The following is a 19,289-nucleotide window of genomic DNA, read 5'->3' as shown; positions in this document are numbered from 1 at the left end:
AATTCCTTGCAAGGAGCATTTTCACTAAAACAAATACCTACTAAGTGCTAGGCCTGTCTTGGGCCTTGAGGACCTGGTAGGTATAATTCTTCTTTTTATGTAGCTGACAATCTCCATTAACTACACAGGAAATTAAAATAAAGTGAGATAATTATTAATAGTAGAATTGGGCATTAAGGGATCATAAGGTATTTAGTGACAGGTAAAGGTCTCCCTGAGTCGGACATGACTGAGCGACTTCACTTTCACTTTTCACTTTCATGCATTGGAGAAGGAAATGGCAACTCACTCCAGTGTTCATGCCTGGAGAATCCCAGGGATGGGGCAGCCTGGTAGGCTGCCATCTATGGGGTCGCACAGAGTCAGACACGACTGAAGCGACTTAGCAGCAGCAGCAAAGGTCTCCCTGAAGAAGTGATGTTTGAGGTAAAACATGGAAATTCACCAGGTGAACACGGGCAGTGGAGAGTCTATATGAAGACTCAGAGGAAAGATGAAGAGTTTGGGCTCCTGATCCCTTGATTTTTATTCTCTTATGGTTTCCAAATTACAGGTCTCTCTAAACCACTCCTTTCTCCAGGACCAGAGCTTGAAATTGAAAGGCAAAGGAAGCAAAAGAATCTTTCCAGTAGGCACTCTGGCAAAGAAGAAAGAAATTTGTGGGTTGCCCAGACCATGCTAGTTCCACAGTCAGGAAAATCACCCCTCAGGCAGTGATGTTTGCTGGCATGCAAGAGACCTGAAGGTCTATCCATCTTCATGTTGGAGGAAACATTAGGAGTGGAGCAGCTGCATTCCCCACCCCTAACTCTCTGACCACTTTCTGAAGTTGCTGCTTTTAGCCATGTGTTTTGGCTTCCCAGGTGGTTCAGTGATAAAGAATCCACCTGCCAATGCAGGAGATGCGGGTTTGATCCCAGGGTCAGGAAGATCCCCTGGAGAAGGAAATGGCAACCCGTTCTAGTATTCTTGCCTGGGAAATCCCATGGACCGAAGAGCCTGGTGAGCTATAGTCCGTGGGGTCACAAAAGAATTGAAGACTTATTAACTAAAACAACAAATAATAACAGCAAGGCTAGTATATTAGGCCATCATGCTTTAAAATTCCATCAAAATTAAGAATAAAACATAAACAGAGTGGTGGCCAAGAGAGTCTCCTCTAAGTGATGTACTAGTGCAGTACTTGGCAGGGAGCAAGCAGCCTCTACGTGTGATTCACCCTCCTCTTTGGCTCTTATGCATCATATGCATTTCACTGTGCACATATTCAGAAAGAAATGAATAACCTATCATCTCAAATGCTATGTCACTTTGTGTGCGTGGGTGTTTAGCTGCTTCAGTCGTGTCCAACTCTTTGTGACCCCATAGACCACAGCCTGCCAGGCTCCTCTGTCCATGGAATTTTCCTGGCAAGAATACTGGAGTGGGTTGCTTTGTCCTGCTCTAGCGGATCTTCTCCACCCAGGGATCAAACTTGCATTTCTTATCATTTCCTATGTCTCATGCATTGCAGGCAGATTCTTTTACCACTGAGCTAGTGGGGAAGCCTTCTGTTACTTTAAAGTTGAATAATTAATAATAGAATACAAAATGAAGATAGTTAACATTTTTTAACACTTTAATTTCATTTATTATATAGAACTCATATTTATTCTTAAAACCAGTTTATGGATTATCTTTGCTACTTTTTAAAATTCTTCCTGCATTATGACTTTTGGGTAAATTATTACTCACTAATACATAGGAGGAAGAAAAATTGAGAAGAGCATTGATTAAAATTCACCATGTACTACTAGTATTGATTCTTGTTTCACATCAATCGTAAGTCCTGTTTTCCACATTAAAAATATAAGAGGTTAAACTATTAGCTCAACTGCAATTGTAAAAAAAAAAAAAAGGTGTGAATTAATGTCTGATGTGCATATTTTATCAGTATTATTGTGAATAATTCATATTAAAAATTTAAAATCCCTCTTCATAATTAAGGTTTCATTATCTGTAATAACAAGGTTTTCTGGGACAGTTGTTTTCACAAGCTGCCTTATTACAGATGGCATTATCTTTCCTCCTTCTTCTCCCCTTCAACCCACACACCCCTGATCCTTTCTCAGTTTACATACTGTTCCCACTTCACAGAAAGAAGCTGGAGCAGGAAGGGACGGCACCGTGGTGCTTACACAACTAATGTGAGAAGCTGTAGTTGATATTCTTCTATAAATGAAATGTTATTTGGAGATATTTTTTCCTGAATTGATTTTTAAACATATGTTGATTCTAAATTTGCCTTCATCAGAGAGAACTAATATCACTTCTTTAAATATGGCTGTTTTAAAGAGAAAGAAATTAAATTCTTCTATCTGCTTCCAATTCTCTTATACATTTGTGCCTATGGAAAAAAAATCGTATCTTCTATCAGCCTTTATCTTTGAAAGTTGTTCGTTTTTCATCTTTTACTGTCTTATTTACAGTCAGTTCCTTATATTAGATGAATAAAATAAATGAAAAATTTACTTTGGTGGATTGAAATTAGGATACTATATTTGTGATATTTACTTTTTAAGAAAACATTTCATTGGAAATTTGTGAATTGAAAAAATATTAAATATGTCAAACTAGACAAAGTAGCTTTCTGGGATTTATACTTTTTTAGAATATCTATCTAGCAGCAGCAGGATTTTAGTTGCGTAGAATTAGATTAATCCTAGCCATTGTTTTGTGATACTCTCTCATTACTGGTCCATATATGGCCTGCTTTTATTAAATAGTGTTCTTAAGTTACTGTACCATTTGTGAACCCAACACCCAAATTAAGGATTTTGGCAATGATTTTGGCAATCTATGATCTTATCAAATGACTCCCTTCCTATCCCCCTGGCTCTTCATGTCTCAGGTAGCCATTTTTTGGAATTCGGTATTCCTCAGTCCCCCCCACCCCCTTTTTAAAATATGATCTTATTATATCTATGTGTATTCCTCATAAGTATTTTAAAATTTTAACTATTTTACTTACATAAAAAGTTTCACCTTGTATGTATTGACTGGTATGTATTTTGTAAAAACTTAACCTATAATAATTAAGATGCTCTGTTATGTGCCCTTTTATTTTATTCAACTGCTGTATAAAAGTCTTAAGGGAATGAGCCTATGACTATTTATTTATTCACTTTCTCACTGATGGAGGGTTAGGTTTTCTTCAGGTGTCTACAATTGTGACCAGTTGTATGAACATTCTTGTACATGCTCTTGCTTTTAACCTATGGGAGATTTTCTCTTAGGAATAAACTTGCTGGGTCATAGGATATATGCATTTTCAACTTTAGGAGTTAATGCCCAGCTAATATTTTCCAGTTTGTACTCCTGCCAGTTTTGTTTGAGATACTATAGATCCATATTTCTCCAATACTTGGTATTGTCAGACTTTTAATTTTTGTCAATTAAATGGATAGAAAATGATATCTAATTATAGTCTCAATTTTTATTCTTTATGTTTATTGGGCATATTTTTCTTCTTTTGTGAATTATGTATTTTTGTCCATTTTTTTCTGTTAATTTGTTGTTGTGTATATTAACAATTGGTTAGGCATTCATTATATACTCCTGATACTATTATTTGGTTAGATGTATATGTTTTGAATGTATTTTCCTAGCTTGTAACTTGATCTTTTATTGCCTTTAAGATATCTTTTCATGTCCAGAGTTCTTAATTTTAGTATAATCAAAATCTGTTAATATTTTATATTCTATACTTTTTTGTTATTTAAGTAATCTTTTTCTAACCCATGATAAAAGATATTCACTAATACTTTCCACTAAGATATTTAATGGCTTATTTTTCAAACTTAAAGCCCTAATCACTGTAGAGTTGATTTTTGTGGATTGAGTAATGATTTCAGCTTCAGCTATTTTTTCAAGAATATTACTATTTAAAAAAAATCTGTTTATTGATTTACTTTAAATTTAACTTAAATTTAATTTTTAAATTTAATGTCTTCTTACTCCAATGGTCAGACTTACCACTTACGTCGTATACCAAAGTTTCATAAATACTGGATCTGTTTCTGGATTTTTCATTCTGTGCTGTCTTTTAGTGAATAAGTGAGTCAGTATGTGTGTGTGTAGTCATATTTGAATTAAATATATTCATCTTTGAATTTTAGACACATACCTATACACCCAGATTTTTAAATATTTTGGTTTTTGCACTAGGTTTTGGACATAGTAAAAACAAGTGTCCGCACAGTTCTTCCACGTATCTGGAAGGTACCTGATGTTGAGGAAGTGAATTTGTATAGGATTTTCAACCGAGTTTTTAATCGCTTACTCTGGAGTCATGGCCAAGGTCTGTGGAACTGTTTTTGTGATTCAGGGTAAGTTTTAAGTTATTTTCTATTACTTTCATTTTTTTTAATCTTTTACTATTTAATTATAAAGATAGCCCAATCAAATGGCTGAATTTCTTTACTCTCTTAAAATGTGGTTTTGTAACTGCATATAAGTTTCAGTGCTTAACTATAATTTATAATATTTAAGCTGATGTAGATGAGATGATGGCTGTGAACACAATACCACCTAACTAATTTGAATTCAATGGAGAGAAAGTATTCCCAATGAAAAAACTCAATTACATCAGTATCCTTATGGTTCTTCTGCTGTTTCCTTTATGTAACCATCTTCCAAAATCATGGCTACACTCCTGCTCCTTTCCAGACTTTCAGTCCTGTCAAAGCTGTTGTGACTCACTGTCATTTTGTCCTCAAGGTATCTAAAGCCAAGCATTCCATACTTCCCTTTTATTCGTAAATGGCTTCCCTTCTGGACTTCCCAAAATCCCATTATTACTCTCTCAGTCATACAGGTTTGGTATCTCAGGGGCATCCATGTCCTTTTTGTCCTTCATTGTCTTTTCAGCCATGGGCTAATCTTGTTAGTTTTTCTATCACATCCCCACTGTAGCTACTGTAGATTATTTTTCATTTTTCTTAACAGTTCTCAATTATTGAATTCAAGATTGTTCTTCATTGTTCCTAACAGTTATCTAGTATTTACTTGATAATTTAAATACTTTTGGAGATATAGTGCTGAATTTGATACAGTCCCTGCCCTTAAGAGGCTTCCAGGGGTAGCTCAAACAGTAAAGAATCTGCCAGCAGTGCGGGAGATCTAGGTTCGATCTCTGGGTTGGGAAGATCCCCTGGAGAAGGAAATGGCAACCCACTCCAGTATTCTTGCCTGGAGAATCCCATGGACAGAGGAGCCTGATAGGCTACAGTGCATGGAGTCACAAAGAGTCGGACATGACTGAGTCACTAACACTGCCCTCGAGAGACTTAAAAACGATAATAGCTAATGCTATACCACTTATTCGGAGAAGGCAATGGCACCCCACTCCAGTACTCTTGCCTGGAAAATCCCATGGACAGAGGAGCCCGGTAGGCTGCAGTCCTTGGGGTCGTGAAGAGTCGGACACAACTGAGCGACTTCACTTTCACTTTTCACTTTCATGCCTTGGAGAAGGAAATGGCAACCCACTCCAGCGTTCTTGCCTGGAGAATCCCAGGGACGGGGGAGCCTGGTGGGCTGCCGTCTCTGGGGTCGCACAGAGTCGGACACGACTGAAGCGACTTAGCAGCAGCAGCAGCAGCCATGACCCTTAGTTGCTGACTATCTACAGAATTTCTCTTATCTTAAATCATAATTAGAGATTTTTCTTTCTGTTTGTTGATCCATTGGTTGGAATGTTGAACATGAATTTCAGCTTCTCTTCACAAATGGAAGACAGTGAGATAGTCAGCTATTGAAATGGGTGCTGGTGACTCTATTTTGGTCATTTACTTCGACTCCATTCAGAATCCTTTCTTCTTGTACCTGGAACAGTACTCTACTCACATTTCTCTGGTGGTGTCTCTTACTACTGGTAATGATAATGAAAGTAAATAACATTTTTTGAAGGATTACTAAATGTCTGATACTGTGTTACATATTAAATATTTTTATAATTGCCACTATAATATTTTTAGTAAACTATTATTATTATTTTCATTGTATAGATGAAAAAAGTGAAGCATAAAGTATATAACTTGCCCAAATTTTCATAGTGAGCCTGCATTTAAACTCAGGTTGTGTTTGTCAAGAGTCCAGGTTCTTAACTCTCTGCTTTATTCACGCTTCTCAAAGCAGCATTACCAGTGGTTGCCAAGCTTGCTATGTTGCAAGCCCTGTAGCACTAGCCAAATCCTCAACCCATCAAACTGAGCAGATACAGCAGGAATAGCTCTGCATCCGATTTGACCTCCTCTCTCTAACCATTTCTTTAAAAACTTGGTGGTTTGTAGAGATGAGTTTTATACTAGATTTCATTTTATACCTTTACAAGTGACATTCCTCGGGTTCCTTAATTTAATGAAGTCAGATAATTCTGTGTGTGTGTTTGGTTGGCACTTTGAATCCAGGATAGCTCTACTTTTTCTTTGAATCATGTCCAGTCAATGTATACTTTAACCTTTGATCTAACAACCTAGCGGTCTAGGTAAAAAAATCTACTCTAAGCTTAGTTCTAAAGGAATGATTTTAATAAAAGGTGCAGCTTTCACAGTTAGGTATAAAACTCTTGGAAAAAATATAATCCAAATAACTCTGAACCACCTTGATTCCTGCCACTTCCTGTCTCAACTCCCAATAATAAATCAAAATGAATAAACCATTCCCTGTCTACATCTCAAAACATCAAATAATGTGGATGTTTGTCATTGGTTTTCTGACAGTTGGCCCAGGGGTTTTGCTGATGCACTGAATAGAAAACATGCTCACTCTTTTCTCTTGCTCTTTCAGGCTGCTGAAGCCCATGCCCAGAGACTCTTTTAATCACATGCAGCCTGGGAGTGCTATTCAGAATGATGCTCCACATTCTGAATGTGTCCTCTCCAAGGGAATAGCTCTTGGAATTTTCATAAATAAAATTATCCACCACGTTTTACTGAGATAGGGCAAGCCTGGGTGCTGTGGGACTTAAACTTGGGCCATAGAGCTCACAAGAGGTGTCCAAGGGAAGTAACATTGCAGCTTAGACTTGCAGGAGGAGGAAGAAGAGGAAACAGGGGCCTATGGGAGAAGGAATGTATTATTTGGAAAAACCCCATCTTCACTCAAAATCCTGGTGTGTAAACCTTAGAGAAAAGAATCTAGACTGTTTAGTCAAAGACATTTTCTTATGGAAATTCATCATAGAAATGCTTTCTATTTTTATTTGTTTTATTTTTTAACAATCTTGGGGGAAGAAATTGTAAGGAATATTCTAAGGCAAGGGTCTGCTTCTAGGCTGAATTATATGCCTATGTGAAAATGTATGCATATCATATATGCTACTTATTAATAAAATGATGTGACTCTTACTGTTCTCTATCACTTTAGTTGGATGTTGTGTTGTTAGTACTTTTCAGCTCATTAATCTTTCTGAGCTGATATCCAGTTGGTGATGTCCAGTTTTTTGTTTTTGTTTTTACTTTCTTCTTTTTGCTACTTAACTTTGGGCTCCTCGATCATTCATTAGGGCTCCTACCAGAGGAAAAAGAAATAAATGTTTTTTTTTTAGATAGCTGCTTTATTAAATATTTTTCATGAAAAAGGTGGTGAAAATTATTGCATTATTGGATAATATGTGGCTTTTCAAGTTTCTGGATTTCATTAATGATTCCCCTTTGTTACCAGGAGGTTATTCAGTATTCTGTATCTTATTGTTATATTATTTTAACATGTCATTTGAAGTTGTTACTTTTAATATTTCTCTGAGGATTCAGGAGTGCCAGAGAGAACTTTTTAACCATTTAAATGTTCTTTCTGAATTCGTGGATTTTGGTCCTCCCGTTTCCTTGGAATTTAGATTCAGAAAGCAGGCAGATAAGACCCTGAGTTCTTTGATAAAGGCATTAGTGTCATAAATTATTCTCCATCCTTTCACTTATTTAAATTTTTTGTGTAGTGATTGAGATACTGTAGTGTTGTAGAGGGATTTCACATTACTCAGCTGTGCCGGGTGACAGGGGACACAGTTCTTAAACACACGAAGAATAGGTTTCTTTTCTGCAGAGGGGTACCATTAGCCTAGTGCCAAGCAAAGCTAGTCCTGGTCATTTTCTTTTTCTTTATGAGTGACTCTGGCACTCTGACACTTAAATATGGATTAATAGTGTAGAATGTAGCCTTTGGTCAGTGGTAGTGAACATACACAGCAAAATTCGGTAGAGAACCTTGTCATGTTTATTTTCAGTTTTTAAGAAACAATGACAGAATGAAAGGCCAAAGCTGCCCATATTATAACTCACATATTACTCAGAATGTTATGTCAAATTAAGGTGTTATATTGATAAAAGAAGCTCATTTGTCTTTCTTCAATTTTGTTTGTTCTTTTCTTACTTCAAGTCAGGAAAACAAAAATTACCATGATGTAAGTGATCTGATAGTGAATCTAATCAAATGGCTCCAAAGTATTAAAATAGAAATATATTCTTATTCAGAAGAGAGGGTGGTGATGGAGGTAGGCTTTTATGGAAATAACTAGAACCCCAGAGAAGAGAATGTAAAAGTGCTCAGTCAAAAGTCAGAACATTTTCTTTGTGTATTTACATTCAGATGAAACTGTAATTTCTCTGAACCCAGTCATGTAAGACTTGCTAGGCCAAGACATAAACAAATTCCCTTATTAATTGGCATTCTCCAATATTTTTCTTGATCACATAAAGTAAATTGGTGACATATATGTGTATATATATACAAATATAGATATATAGACATGTATGTCATATCTAGTTTTTCTTACATTTAGTAATAAAATAAAAATTTAGAGTTAACTAACGTATTACTGTTTCTTGAATGAAAATAACCTTTAATCCCTTTTAAATAATAAAAACTCTATTATATAATTAGCCCTGAACATCTCAGAACATAGAAGAAAGTTTATTTCTTTCAGTCTACTTATTTGAATCTTATTCCCTTTAAGAAAATATGTCATTCACTGATGACATGCTGTCTTTTTGGGACCATGTTTCTCCTGAAAAAATAAACAATAGACTTTCTACTAAAAAATACCTTTATGAGTTCCTACAGCATTTTTTAAAAATTCCAAAGATATCAAATATCCACAGAAGACTGAAAATGGAGTCTTTGAATCTCCCATTGGGAAATGCAGTTCTTCAGAAAAATATTTTTCTTAATATATTTTTTCTTTCTTAAAATCTAGTCTTTTCTTTCTCTGAGGATTAAGTGAATTGGTTTATGTAAAATGAGACTTGGACCATTACCAAGTCTCAAAGCAAACTTTCCCCTTGAAGCTTGAAAGGAGTTTCAGTTACACTAAGGAAATCAGTCTCTCTCTCTCTTTCCCGATGCTGGGGGGGCAGTAACATGTTTTCTCATTTGGGTCATAACAGTCAACTTAGGAATTGTGAACAAATATATATGTGTACACACACACACACATGCACACACATGCACACACACACGCACACACACACGTGTGCTCATTCAAGTTTACCAAGGCACTGCGTACTACCGTGTGCTGTGCGCTAAGCTGAGTGTGCTGAAGGACACTGCCTTTGGAACTGCGGCAGGGCAGCACTTGTTGAGATTCATTACTTCTACAGTATATAGTGTGTGCTCTAGGAATATCATGGACATAATTACATATGAACATGTTTTGAAAGTGGTGGTCATAATCATGGGATTAATCTAAATTTTGTTGGTTCAGAGAGATCACAAATTAAGTTACAGTGACCTTTTAATCTGTGGAATCATCATTAATATAAAAATAAATATAGCTTCCTAGAAAATCTGTATTTCTAGAATACCTAAGTTTTGAGAAATTAGTTCAGTGTTTTACAATTCCTTCGATGTAAAGTAACTCAGTTTTTAGGAGCTATTGGGAAACCATCCTGTTAGCTACTCAGAGCTGGCATCAGTTAAATCTTTAAAGATAGGAATTCTGTGTTGTATTTTTTTAACATAAAGATTACCTTTCATTTGCATATTTACTGGATAACTTTAACCATCTGTAGTTACTTCATATATGTGAGGCCATTTATACTTTTTCTTTATTGGTTTGTTGCTAGGTAAATGATATTATTGGTTGCCATTTTTAACAGCCACATGAGGTCATGTCTGTTTCCATGCCAACAGATCCTCTTGGGAGAGTATTTTCAATAAAAGCCCGGAAGTGGTGACTCCTTTGCAGCTTCAGTGTTGCCAGCGCCTAGTCGAGCTTTGTAAACAGTGCCTGCTAGTGGTTTACAAATATGCAAGTGACTCAAGAGGATCACTCTCAGGCATTGGTACTGATTGGGGTAATTCCAGGTACTTGTTTTACATTTCCTAGATCCTGTGTGTTTTATATAAAGTAATGCTGCAACGTACTTTGAAAGTGAAAGTCTCTTTTTGTCTAGATGGCTAGAGAAAAGCTAAAGACTAAAAATTTATACTTGCTACTATCTACAAGATTCTTTTAACTTGAACAATCTTTACCTTTAAAAGACTGAACAAAAACAACAATCACAAACCTGAAGGTTTCAAAGATAACCAACATGGAAATGATATTATGTAACTTAACATACTTTTTTTTCAAAAGCCAAGTAAGAGCATACAAAATGGTAATAAATTTAACTTTTCCCTCAGCAGGGATATTTTGTCTTTTTCCTCTATCCTAATATAGTTGAGAAGATGCCTTTAGTTTCATTTTTAATGTTCAGTATGGCTCTACTATTCCCTTTATCACCAAATAGATCTGTGGGAGGTGGATTTTAAGATCCATTTAAAAATTGGACTTTTATAAATATTGTCCAGTTAAAATAGGTAGTTTTCTAAAAACATGAAGATATTGTTTACTGCAAAGATACACAGAGTAAACAAGAAGTACATTTTAGCGCTTCTCAAGACAATCGTAGTTCCCATTAGAATTAAAGACAAATGTCTTGGCTCAGATGGTGAAGAATCTGCCCACAATGCAGGAGACCAGGTTTGATCCTTGGGTAGGGAAGATTCCCTGGAGAAGGGCATGGCAACCCACTCCAGCATTCTTGCCTGGAGAATTCCGTGGAGAGAGGAGCCTAGCATGAGATCTCAAAGACTTGGACATGACTGAGAGACTAATACTTTCACTTTCATGTGACTTTTAGTATGTGTAAGTTTTTGTAGTATTATTAAGAGAGAAAAGTATAAACCATGATTTTGAAAAACTAAGTGATAATCAAAAGATAATAGGATCTGGTAACAATTGAATGGCTTCCCTGGTGGCTCAGTGGCAACTATACCACCTACCAATGCAGGAGCGTGCTAAGTCATTTCAGTCATATCCAACTCTTTGCCACCCTTTGGACTGTAGCCCATCAGGCTCATCCGTCCATGGGATTCTTCAGGCAAGAATACTGGAGTGGATTGCCATGCTCTCCTCCAGAGGATCTTTCCAACCAAGAATTGAACTTAAGTCTCTTTTGTCTCCTGCATTGGCAGGCAGGTTCTTTACCACTGGTGCCACCTGGGAAGGGACTGTCAGCTCAATCCCTGTGCCGGAAAGATCCCTGGAGAAGGATACGGCAACCCACTCCAGTGTTCTTGCCTGGGAAATCCCATGGACAGAGGAGCCTGGTGGGCTCCAGTCCATGGGGTCATGAAAGAGTCAAACATGACTTAGTAAACGACAAACAGCAGTAACTGAATAGATGGTGAGGAAAATGAACTACCATAGCTTGGGTTTTCTTTTTGAAATATCTAGAAATTAATCTGTTTATTAAAAAATCATGGAGATATAATATACCTAACTTTCTACAAAATTCATCTGCAACAGCAGAATGGCTTGGAATGCTTTTCACAAAAAGTATTGAGAGAGATATGTTTAACCTTTGTTTGTCTTTTACACTATTGAGGTATAATGCAGTATCTTTAACTATCCCCCAGCAAACAGAAGCTGATTGATTTTAAAAATGATGGAGGTAAAGTTAGACATTAATATTTAAAATACCAAAGCTGTATTTTGTAGTTTTAATGGTTTGACAGAAGCAAATTATTGAATAAAGCTCATATTACTTTTATTAATATTCTCATATGATTTAAAAAAAATGAGGGCCATCTTTAATACATTACAACATATAAGTGAAGGGCCTTCTCTTTAAGAATGATACTCTGGGATCATGATCAGAAAAACCTTTAATTCTGCTCTAAGAAGGATGGTTTCAGGTTCTTTAATATCACTCTTAAAAATCCAGATTTCATAACCCATTTTCTGTTGAAGGATCATGTTACTTTTATGGCTAAGCAAAATAAGATGAGTTTTGCTGGCTATTCTAGAGGAAGAAATTATACCTTACAGTTGCTTCAGTTTTTAAAATTTTCCTCCCCTTCTTTTGATCAGAAGAAATATTTCTCCCCTTGCGATCTTGAGTTATGGACCCTGATAAATGTTCAGCATGACCCCAGTATAGTGATTATAAGCTTCTTAGGGGAGAGAGGTCAGTAAACACATCCTTTATTCCTTGCCAAGTTCAGAACCATTTGAGAGAGAAATGTAGGAGCATTACAGATGATCATCAAAATGTAGCTTCATTACTGAAAAAAGCTATTGAGAGACATGATATAGATGAGAGTCACGTGTTTTCTAATGTTGAATTCTAGAATTAAGTGTATCCATCCAGTCAAAGACAGAACTCTATCAACCCAAACCTTCCACTAGCACTATCCATAAAGTCTTATTCTATTAGTGTTGGGAGGAGAGCAAGTAAAAATGCATTCTTTCTGCAGGTAGGCTGATACAAAAAGAGAAAGGGGCTGAGCCAAGCCTGACTGGCTCCTTCTTTTAAACCTGCAAATCAAATAATTTACTTCTGGTTAGAGCCCAGAAAATATATACTGGTCAAAGTTTTACTTGGAAACACAAAGAGAGAGAAACGAACACATCCCTCCAGGTGGCTCTAGTGATAAGGAATCCGTCTGCCAATGCAGGAGACGCAAGAGACGCAGATTCAATCCCTGGTTGGGAAGATCCCCTGGAGGAGGGCATGGAAACCTGCTCCAGTATTCTTGCCTGGAGAATTCCATGGATAGAAGAACCTGGTGGGCCCCAGTCCATAGGGTCACCAAGAGTTGGACATGACTGAGTGACTGAGCACATCTAATATCAAGCTATTAAAGTCCAAGTTAATGTCAGTTCAGTTCAGTTCAGTTCAGTCGCTCAGTCATGTCCGACTCTTTGCAACCCCATGAATCGCAGCACACCAGGCCTCACTGTCCATCACCAACTCCCAGAGTCACATTAATTTTAAAAAATGGGAAAAATGGCTACACATTCTTTCCCTTGTATATTAGGAACCTATAGCATTTTACTTTATATATAGGAGTCAATTAATTTGATATTTATTAATAGATTGACAGAATTCCAGTAAACTCTTCAAAACTCTAAAGGATGATGCCATCAAGGTGTTGCATTCAATATTTCAGCGAATCTGGAAGACCCAGCAGTGGCCACAGGACTGGAAAAGGACAATCCTCATCCCAGTTCCCAAGAAGGTACACTAAAGAATGCACTAACCATCAGATAATTGTACTCATCTCCCATGCTAGTGAGGTCATGCTTCAAATCTTTTATGCTTGGTTCAGCATTACATGAACCAAGAACTTCCAGACGTCCAAGCTGGGTTTAGAAAAGGCAGAGGAGCCAGGGATCAAATTGCCAACATGTGCTGGTTCATAGAGAAAGCTAGAAAATTACCAAAAAAATCTATCTCTGTTTCATAGACTACACCAATATTAAAAAAAACTAAGATCATGACATCCAGCCCTATTACTTCATGGCAAATAGAGAGGGAAAAGGTAGAAGCAGTGATCAATTTCCTCTTCTTGGGCTCTAAAATCATTGCGGATGGTGACTGCATCCATGATGCAGCCATGAAATCAGAAGATGTTTGCTTCTTGGCAGGAAAGTTACAACAAACCTAGAAAGTATGTTGAAAAGCAGAGACATTACTCTGCCAACAAAGGTCTGTATGGTCAAGGCTATGGTCTTTCCAGTGGTCATGTACGGTTGTGAGAGCTGTACTGTAAAGAAGGCGGAGCGCTGAAGGATTGATGCCTTCAAACTATGATGCTGGAGAAGATTCCTGAGAGTCCCTTAGACAGCAAGAAGATCAAACCAATCATCTTAAGGGAAATCAACCCTGAATATTAATTGGAAGGACTGATGCTGACGTTGAAACTCCAGTGTTGTGGTCATCTGATGTGAACAGCTGACTCGTTGGAAAAGTCCCTGATGCTGGGAAAGATTGAGGGCAGAAGGAGAAGAGGGTGTCAGAGAATGAGATGGCTGGATGGCATCACTGATGCAAGGGACATGAACTTGGGCAAACTTTGGGAGATGGTGAGGGGCAGAGAGGCCTGATGTGCTGCAGTCCATGAGGTCACAAAGAGTCAGACATGATTGGGCAACTGAATGACAATAACAACAATAGATTGATAAATTGTATTTATAAAGATACCTATTAAAATATAAATTTATATTTATAAGTAAGTATAAGTATAAATAGAGGGATTCCCTGGTGGCTCAGATCGTAAAGCGTCTGTCCACAATGTGGGAGACCAGGGTTTGATCCCTGGGTCGGGAAGATCCCCTGGAGAAGGAAATGGCAACCTACTCCAGTACTCTTGCCTAGAAAATTCCATGGATGGAGGAGCCTGGTGGGCTATAGTCCATGGGGTTGCAAAGAGTCGGACATGACTTCACTTTCACTTTCACTTTCATCAGTTCACTTTCATAAGTATGCCTAATATAAATAATGGAGAGGGTATAGCTAAATATTTCATGAGGAAATATATATTTGACTAATTTATCTGTAAAATTAGAACATAAAGCTCCCATCAGTCATGTTAATGGACCATCTTTATCTTGACCACACATCTGCAGGATATTAATATTTCTTAAGAATATATTAAAGGTATATGTGGCTTAAAGGTATATGTAGCACCTGTTACGTGGAAGAGAGTGGCCTTCAACCTTGCAGTCTCAGAAAGATAGCAATTTAATAGACATACCAAGAACTTCCCTTGGAGAAGGCAATGGCAACCCACTTCAGTACTCTTGCCTGGAAAATCCCATGGACGGAGGAGCCTGGTAGGCTTCAGTCCATGGGGTCGCGAAGAGTCAGACACAACTGAGCGACTTCCCTTTCACTTTTCACTTTCATGCATTGGAGAAGGAAATGGCAACCCACTCCAGTGTTCTTGCCTGAAGAATCCCAGGGACGGCAGAGCCTGGTGGGCTGCCATCTATGGGGTTGCACAGAGTTGGACACGACTGAAGTGACTTAGCAGCAGAACTTCCCTGATGGTCCAGTGGTTAAGACCTCTCGCTTCCAGTGCAAGGGGCATGGGTTCCCTGGCCAGGGAACTAAAATCCTGCATGCTGTGTGGTGTGACCAAAAAAAGAAAAAAAAAAAAATAGCCATACCAACTGAGAAGCCATTTCTCAGAGGTGGACTCATAACTAAGCAAATCTAACTGATATTCACAGCTGGATCATTAAATCTACCTCTGTTTCTATATCTGTATGCATATCTATATCTATATCCATGTATCTAGGATACTAGAGTCAGTATTTCACTATAGCTAGCCTTATTTCAAAGGCTTTGGGATTGCCAAACAATTTTTAGTCTCAGCATCTCTGTATTTCTATCTTTTATGTACTGAGCCTTCATATAAGCTCATTTTTGTGGCTAAAGTCATTTTTTAAATCTCTGAGTTAGAGCTTCTGCCTTTAGCAGTAGAGTACTAGGTGTTCGGACAAATCCTCCCTCTGATGTTGACAGGAAAAGCTGGACAAAATACCAACAAAACATTTGCTGTGAAAACATCGGAGAGTCAAAACCAGGTACTTGTTAGTACTGAATAGTGCTTTTGACAGACACTCGGACCTAAAAGAAAAAAGTAGGAGTTCAGGACCTGTCAAAGATTGGGGCTTTGATAAACAGCATAGATTCCTACATGTAATAATATCCCAAACATTTTGCAAAGCAAAAGTTGACAGAATTACAGGGGAAAATATACAAAGCTACAACCATTGAAGGAGATTTTAATATATATTTCTCAAAAGATTTAAAAACGAAGAAAATTTTAACAATATGATTAACAGATTTAACTGTCACATAATAGTGAAGTCAGTCACCTCAGAATACAATACAGTAAGCATACCTGAATCTTTTATAAAAATCAGCTAGTGGAATGATGAAACATCCAAAAAATTGAAATCATGCAAAGTATCATCACAGGCCTTTAAAAGTAACAAAATCCATCCTTTTTGGAAAGATAAAAAATAAAATCATTATGTATGTAAATGTACTTAGGTAACAAAAATATTAGAAATAAAAACTTGCAGTATGTACATAAATCATTATCACAGGGAGACTTATAGACTTAAAAGAACATATTAGGGAGTGTAAGGCAAAAATTAAATGATCCATCATCTTGAATGATGACATCATAACTTTAAAGTAAACCCAAAGAATACAGAAAAAGGAAATAATAAAAACAAGAGCAGAAGTTAATAATATAATGAAGCAAACAGAATAAAGAAGATCAACATGGCAAAAGTGGGTTTTCAAAAAGACTAATAAAATTGATCACTGTTGGGACTGATCAAGAATATAAAAGAAACAATTAACATCAAGAATAGAAAGAGATAACTACAGATACTACAAATATTAAAAATTTCATGTTGATAAATTTGTTAATTTACGTTAAAAAATTCCTTGAAAAACACATACTACCAAAATGACACAAGACAATATAGAAGGCTACCGATACCAAAGGCTACCATACCTTTGATACTAAAACCTGACCAGGACATTAAGGCCAAGGATAATGAAAATTCAGTCTCACTCTTGAATATAGATGCAAAAATCTTACATAAATATTAGCAAAATGAACCTAGAAACCTTAAATAGGATAATGTATCATGACTAACTTTTGTTTATTGAATCTATTTAAAGGTACAATTAAAATTAAAATGTGATCAGTGTAATTTTAGTAGAATAAAAAATCATTTAAAATACACAGACAAGTCATTTGATAGAATTCAATATACATTTTTGCTTTAAAAAATGAATAGCAGGTTAAAAACAAAAGGGGAATCCCTTAATCTAATAAAAAGTAACTACAAAACCCCTACAAGCATATACTTAATGGTGAAATGTTGAAGGCTTTTCTTTTGAGAAGAGAAACAAGACAAGATTACCTATTAACTACAACTTTTGTTTATCATTATACTTGACCTGGCTTACTCAAGGAAGCAAGTCAAGAAAGTAAAAGGCATTGGATTTGAGAGAAAGAAATAAAACTCCTTACTAATAGTTGTGATGACATTCATAGCATTCATAATCTAAATAACTCTACAGATAAATTACTAAGTAAACCTACTAATTTTGATGAAATCAAAATGTGAATAAAATCAATATTTTTTCTATATCAATAACAAACAGATTAGATAAAATGTCATTTTTAATAGCATCAAAGAATAACCAATACTTCAGAATAAAAGTAACAAAAACATGTAAGACCCTTATGCAGAAAAATGTAAAAGATGTAAAGTTATATGTAAAGTTATACCTTATATTGATATTGAAATCAATATCAATGTCATTTCTTCTCAAATAGTTCTTCATATCTATAAATTCAACATATTCCTTACATAAATCCTAACAATTTTTTTGCAGAGTGAAGAATTTGACTAACGTTTGTTCTAACATTTATACAAAAAAACAAAGGGCCAAGAATAGACAAGATATTCTTGAAATAGTAGGATTGATTTACTACAGTGTACTCAGAATTATAATAAAGCTATAGTGTCTGAGAGAAAAAGTTGGCTTAAAGCTCAACATTCAGAAAACTAAGATCGTGGCATCCGGTCCCATCACTTCATTGCAAATAGATGGTGAAACAGTGAAAACAGTGGCTGACTTTATTTTTTGGGGCTCCAAAATCACTGCAGATGGCGATTGCAGCCATGAAATTAAAAGACGCTTACTCCTTGGAAGGAAAGTTATGACCAACGTAGACAGCATATTAAAAAGCAGAGGCATTACTTTGACAACAAAGATCCATCTAGTCAAGGCTATGGTTTTTCCAGTAGTCATGTATGTATGTGAGAGTTGGGCTATAAAGAAAGCTGAGGGCAGAAGAATTGATTCTTTTGAACTGTGGTGTTGGAGAAGACTCTTGAGAGTCCCTTGAACTGCAAGGAGATCCAACCAGTCCATCCTAAAGGAAGTCAGTCCTGGGTGTTCATTGGAAGGACTGATGTTGAAGCTGAAACTCCAATACTTTGGCCACCTGATGCAAAGAGCTGACTCATTTGAAAAGACCATGATGTTGGGAAAGATTGAAGGCAGGAGGAGAAGGGGACGACAGAGGATGAGATGGTTGGATGGCATCATCGACTCAATGGACATGAGTTTGGGTAAACTCTGGGAGTTGGTGATGGACAGGGAGGCCTGGCGTGCTGCGGTTCATGGGGTCACAAAGAGTCGGACACAACTGAGAAACTGAACTGAACTGAACTGAAGACAATGCACTAGTACCAAAAGGATGGACAAATAGACCAATAGAAGTACTCAGAAAGGCCATGGACTTCCCTCATAGCTCATTTGGTAAAGAATCTGCCTGCAATGCAGGATAGACTCGGGTTCAATTCCTGCGTTGGGAAGATCCCCTGGAGAAGGAAATGGCAACCCACTCTAGTATTCTTACCTGGCGAATCCCATGGGCAGAGGAGCCTGGCAGGCTACACTCTATGAAGTTGCAAGAGTTGGACACTACTTAGCAACTAAACCACCACAGAAAGGCTATAAATAGACCCAAGTTTATATAGAGACTTGATTTATGACAAAAGGGGGACACTTATAACAAATGGGTTAACAGTTTGTTTAAACAAATGGTTCTGGGGCAATTGAGTTTCCAAATAATAATAAAAAAAGAAACTTGAATTTACCTACACCATATACAAAATCATTTCCAAATTATTGAGTACACAGATGTGAAAGGCAAAACTAAAGATTTTGGAAGAAAATATAGGAGATTTTTTCATGACCTTGAGGTACGCAAAGAGTATAAAATATCAGACCAAGAAAGTACAGATTATAAATGAAAAGATAAACTTTACTATATTAAAATTAAGAATATATGTTTATTAGCAGACTCCATTAAGGTGAAAAAGCAAGCCTCAGAATGAAAGTTGGTATTTGCAATCTGTTTAACCTACAAAAGATTGT

The 19,289-nt window shown here is 36.6% G+C and overlaps 1 protein-coding gene across 11 annotated transcripts in view; it reads left to right on the top strand.

The window, feature by feature from the left end:
- TTLL7 (tubulin tyrosine ligase like 7) overlaps positions 1 to 19,289 on the top strand; it is a 147,924-nt gene that overhangs the window by 120,197 nt on the left and 8,438 nt on the right. For 7 of the 11 annotated variants that reach the window (XR_015160341.1, XR_015160344.1, XM_086390773.1 and 4 more), the window contains 2 exons: positions 4,207 to 4,367; positions 10,168 to 10,341. Coding sequence is in view for 6 of the 11 variants with exons in the window: in XM_086390773.1 (XP_086246899.1) it covers positions 4,207 to 4,367; positions 10,168 to 10,341 (335 nt within the window). In the remaining 5 variants the exon portion in view is untranslated. Of the gene's footprint in view, positions 1 to 4,206; positions 4,368 to 10,167; positions 10,342 to 13,399; positions 13,543 to 19,289 lie in introns of all 11 variants that reach the window. The other 4 variants (XR_015160339.1, XR_015160343.1, XR_015160340.1 and 1 more) reach the window with 2 other exon arrangements.

This window comes from Bos grunniens, chromosome 3 (genome assembly GCF_055505025.1).
Source record: "Bos grunniens cultivar Pamir isolate PY7600 chromosome 3, Bosgru_T2T1.0, whole genome shotgun sequence".
Taxonomy (NCBI): domain Eukaryota; kingdom Metazoa; phylum Chordata; class Mammalia; order Artiodactyla; family Bovidae; genus Bos; species Bos grunniens.
Note: the sequence above shows the minus strand (reverse complement) of the source record. Positions and strands in the feature narration are given on the sequence as shown.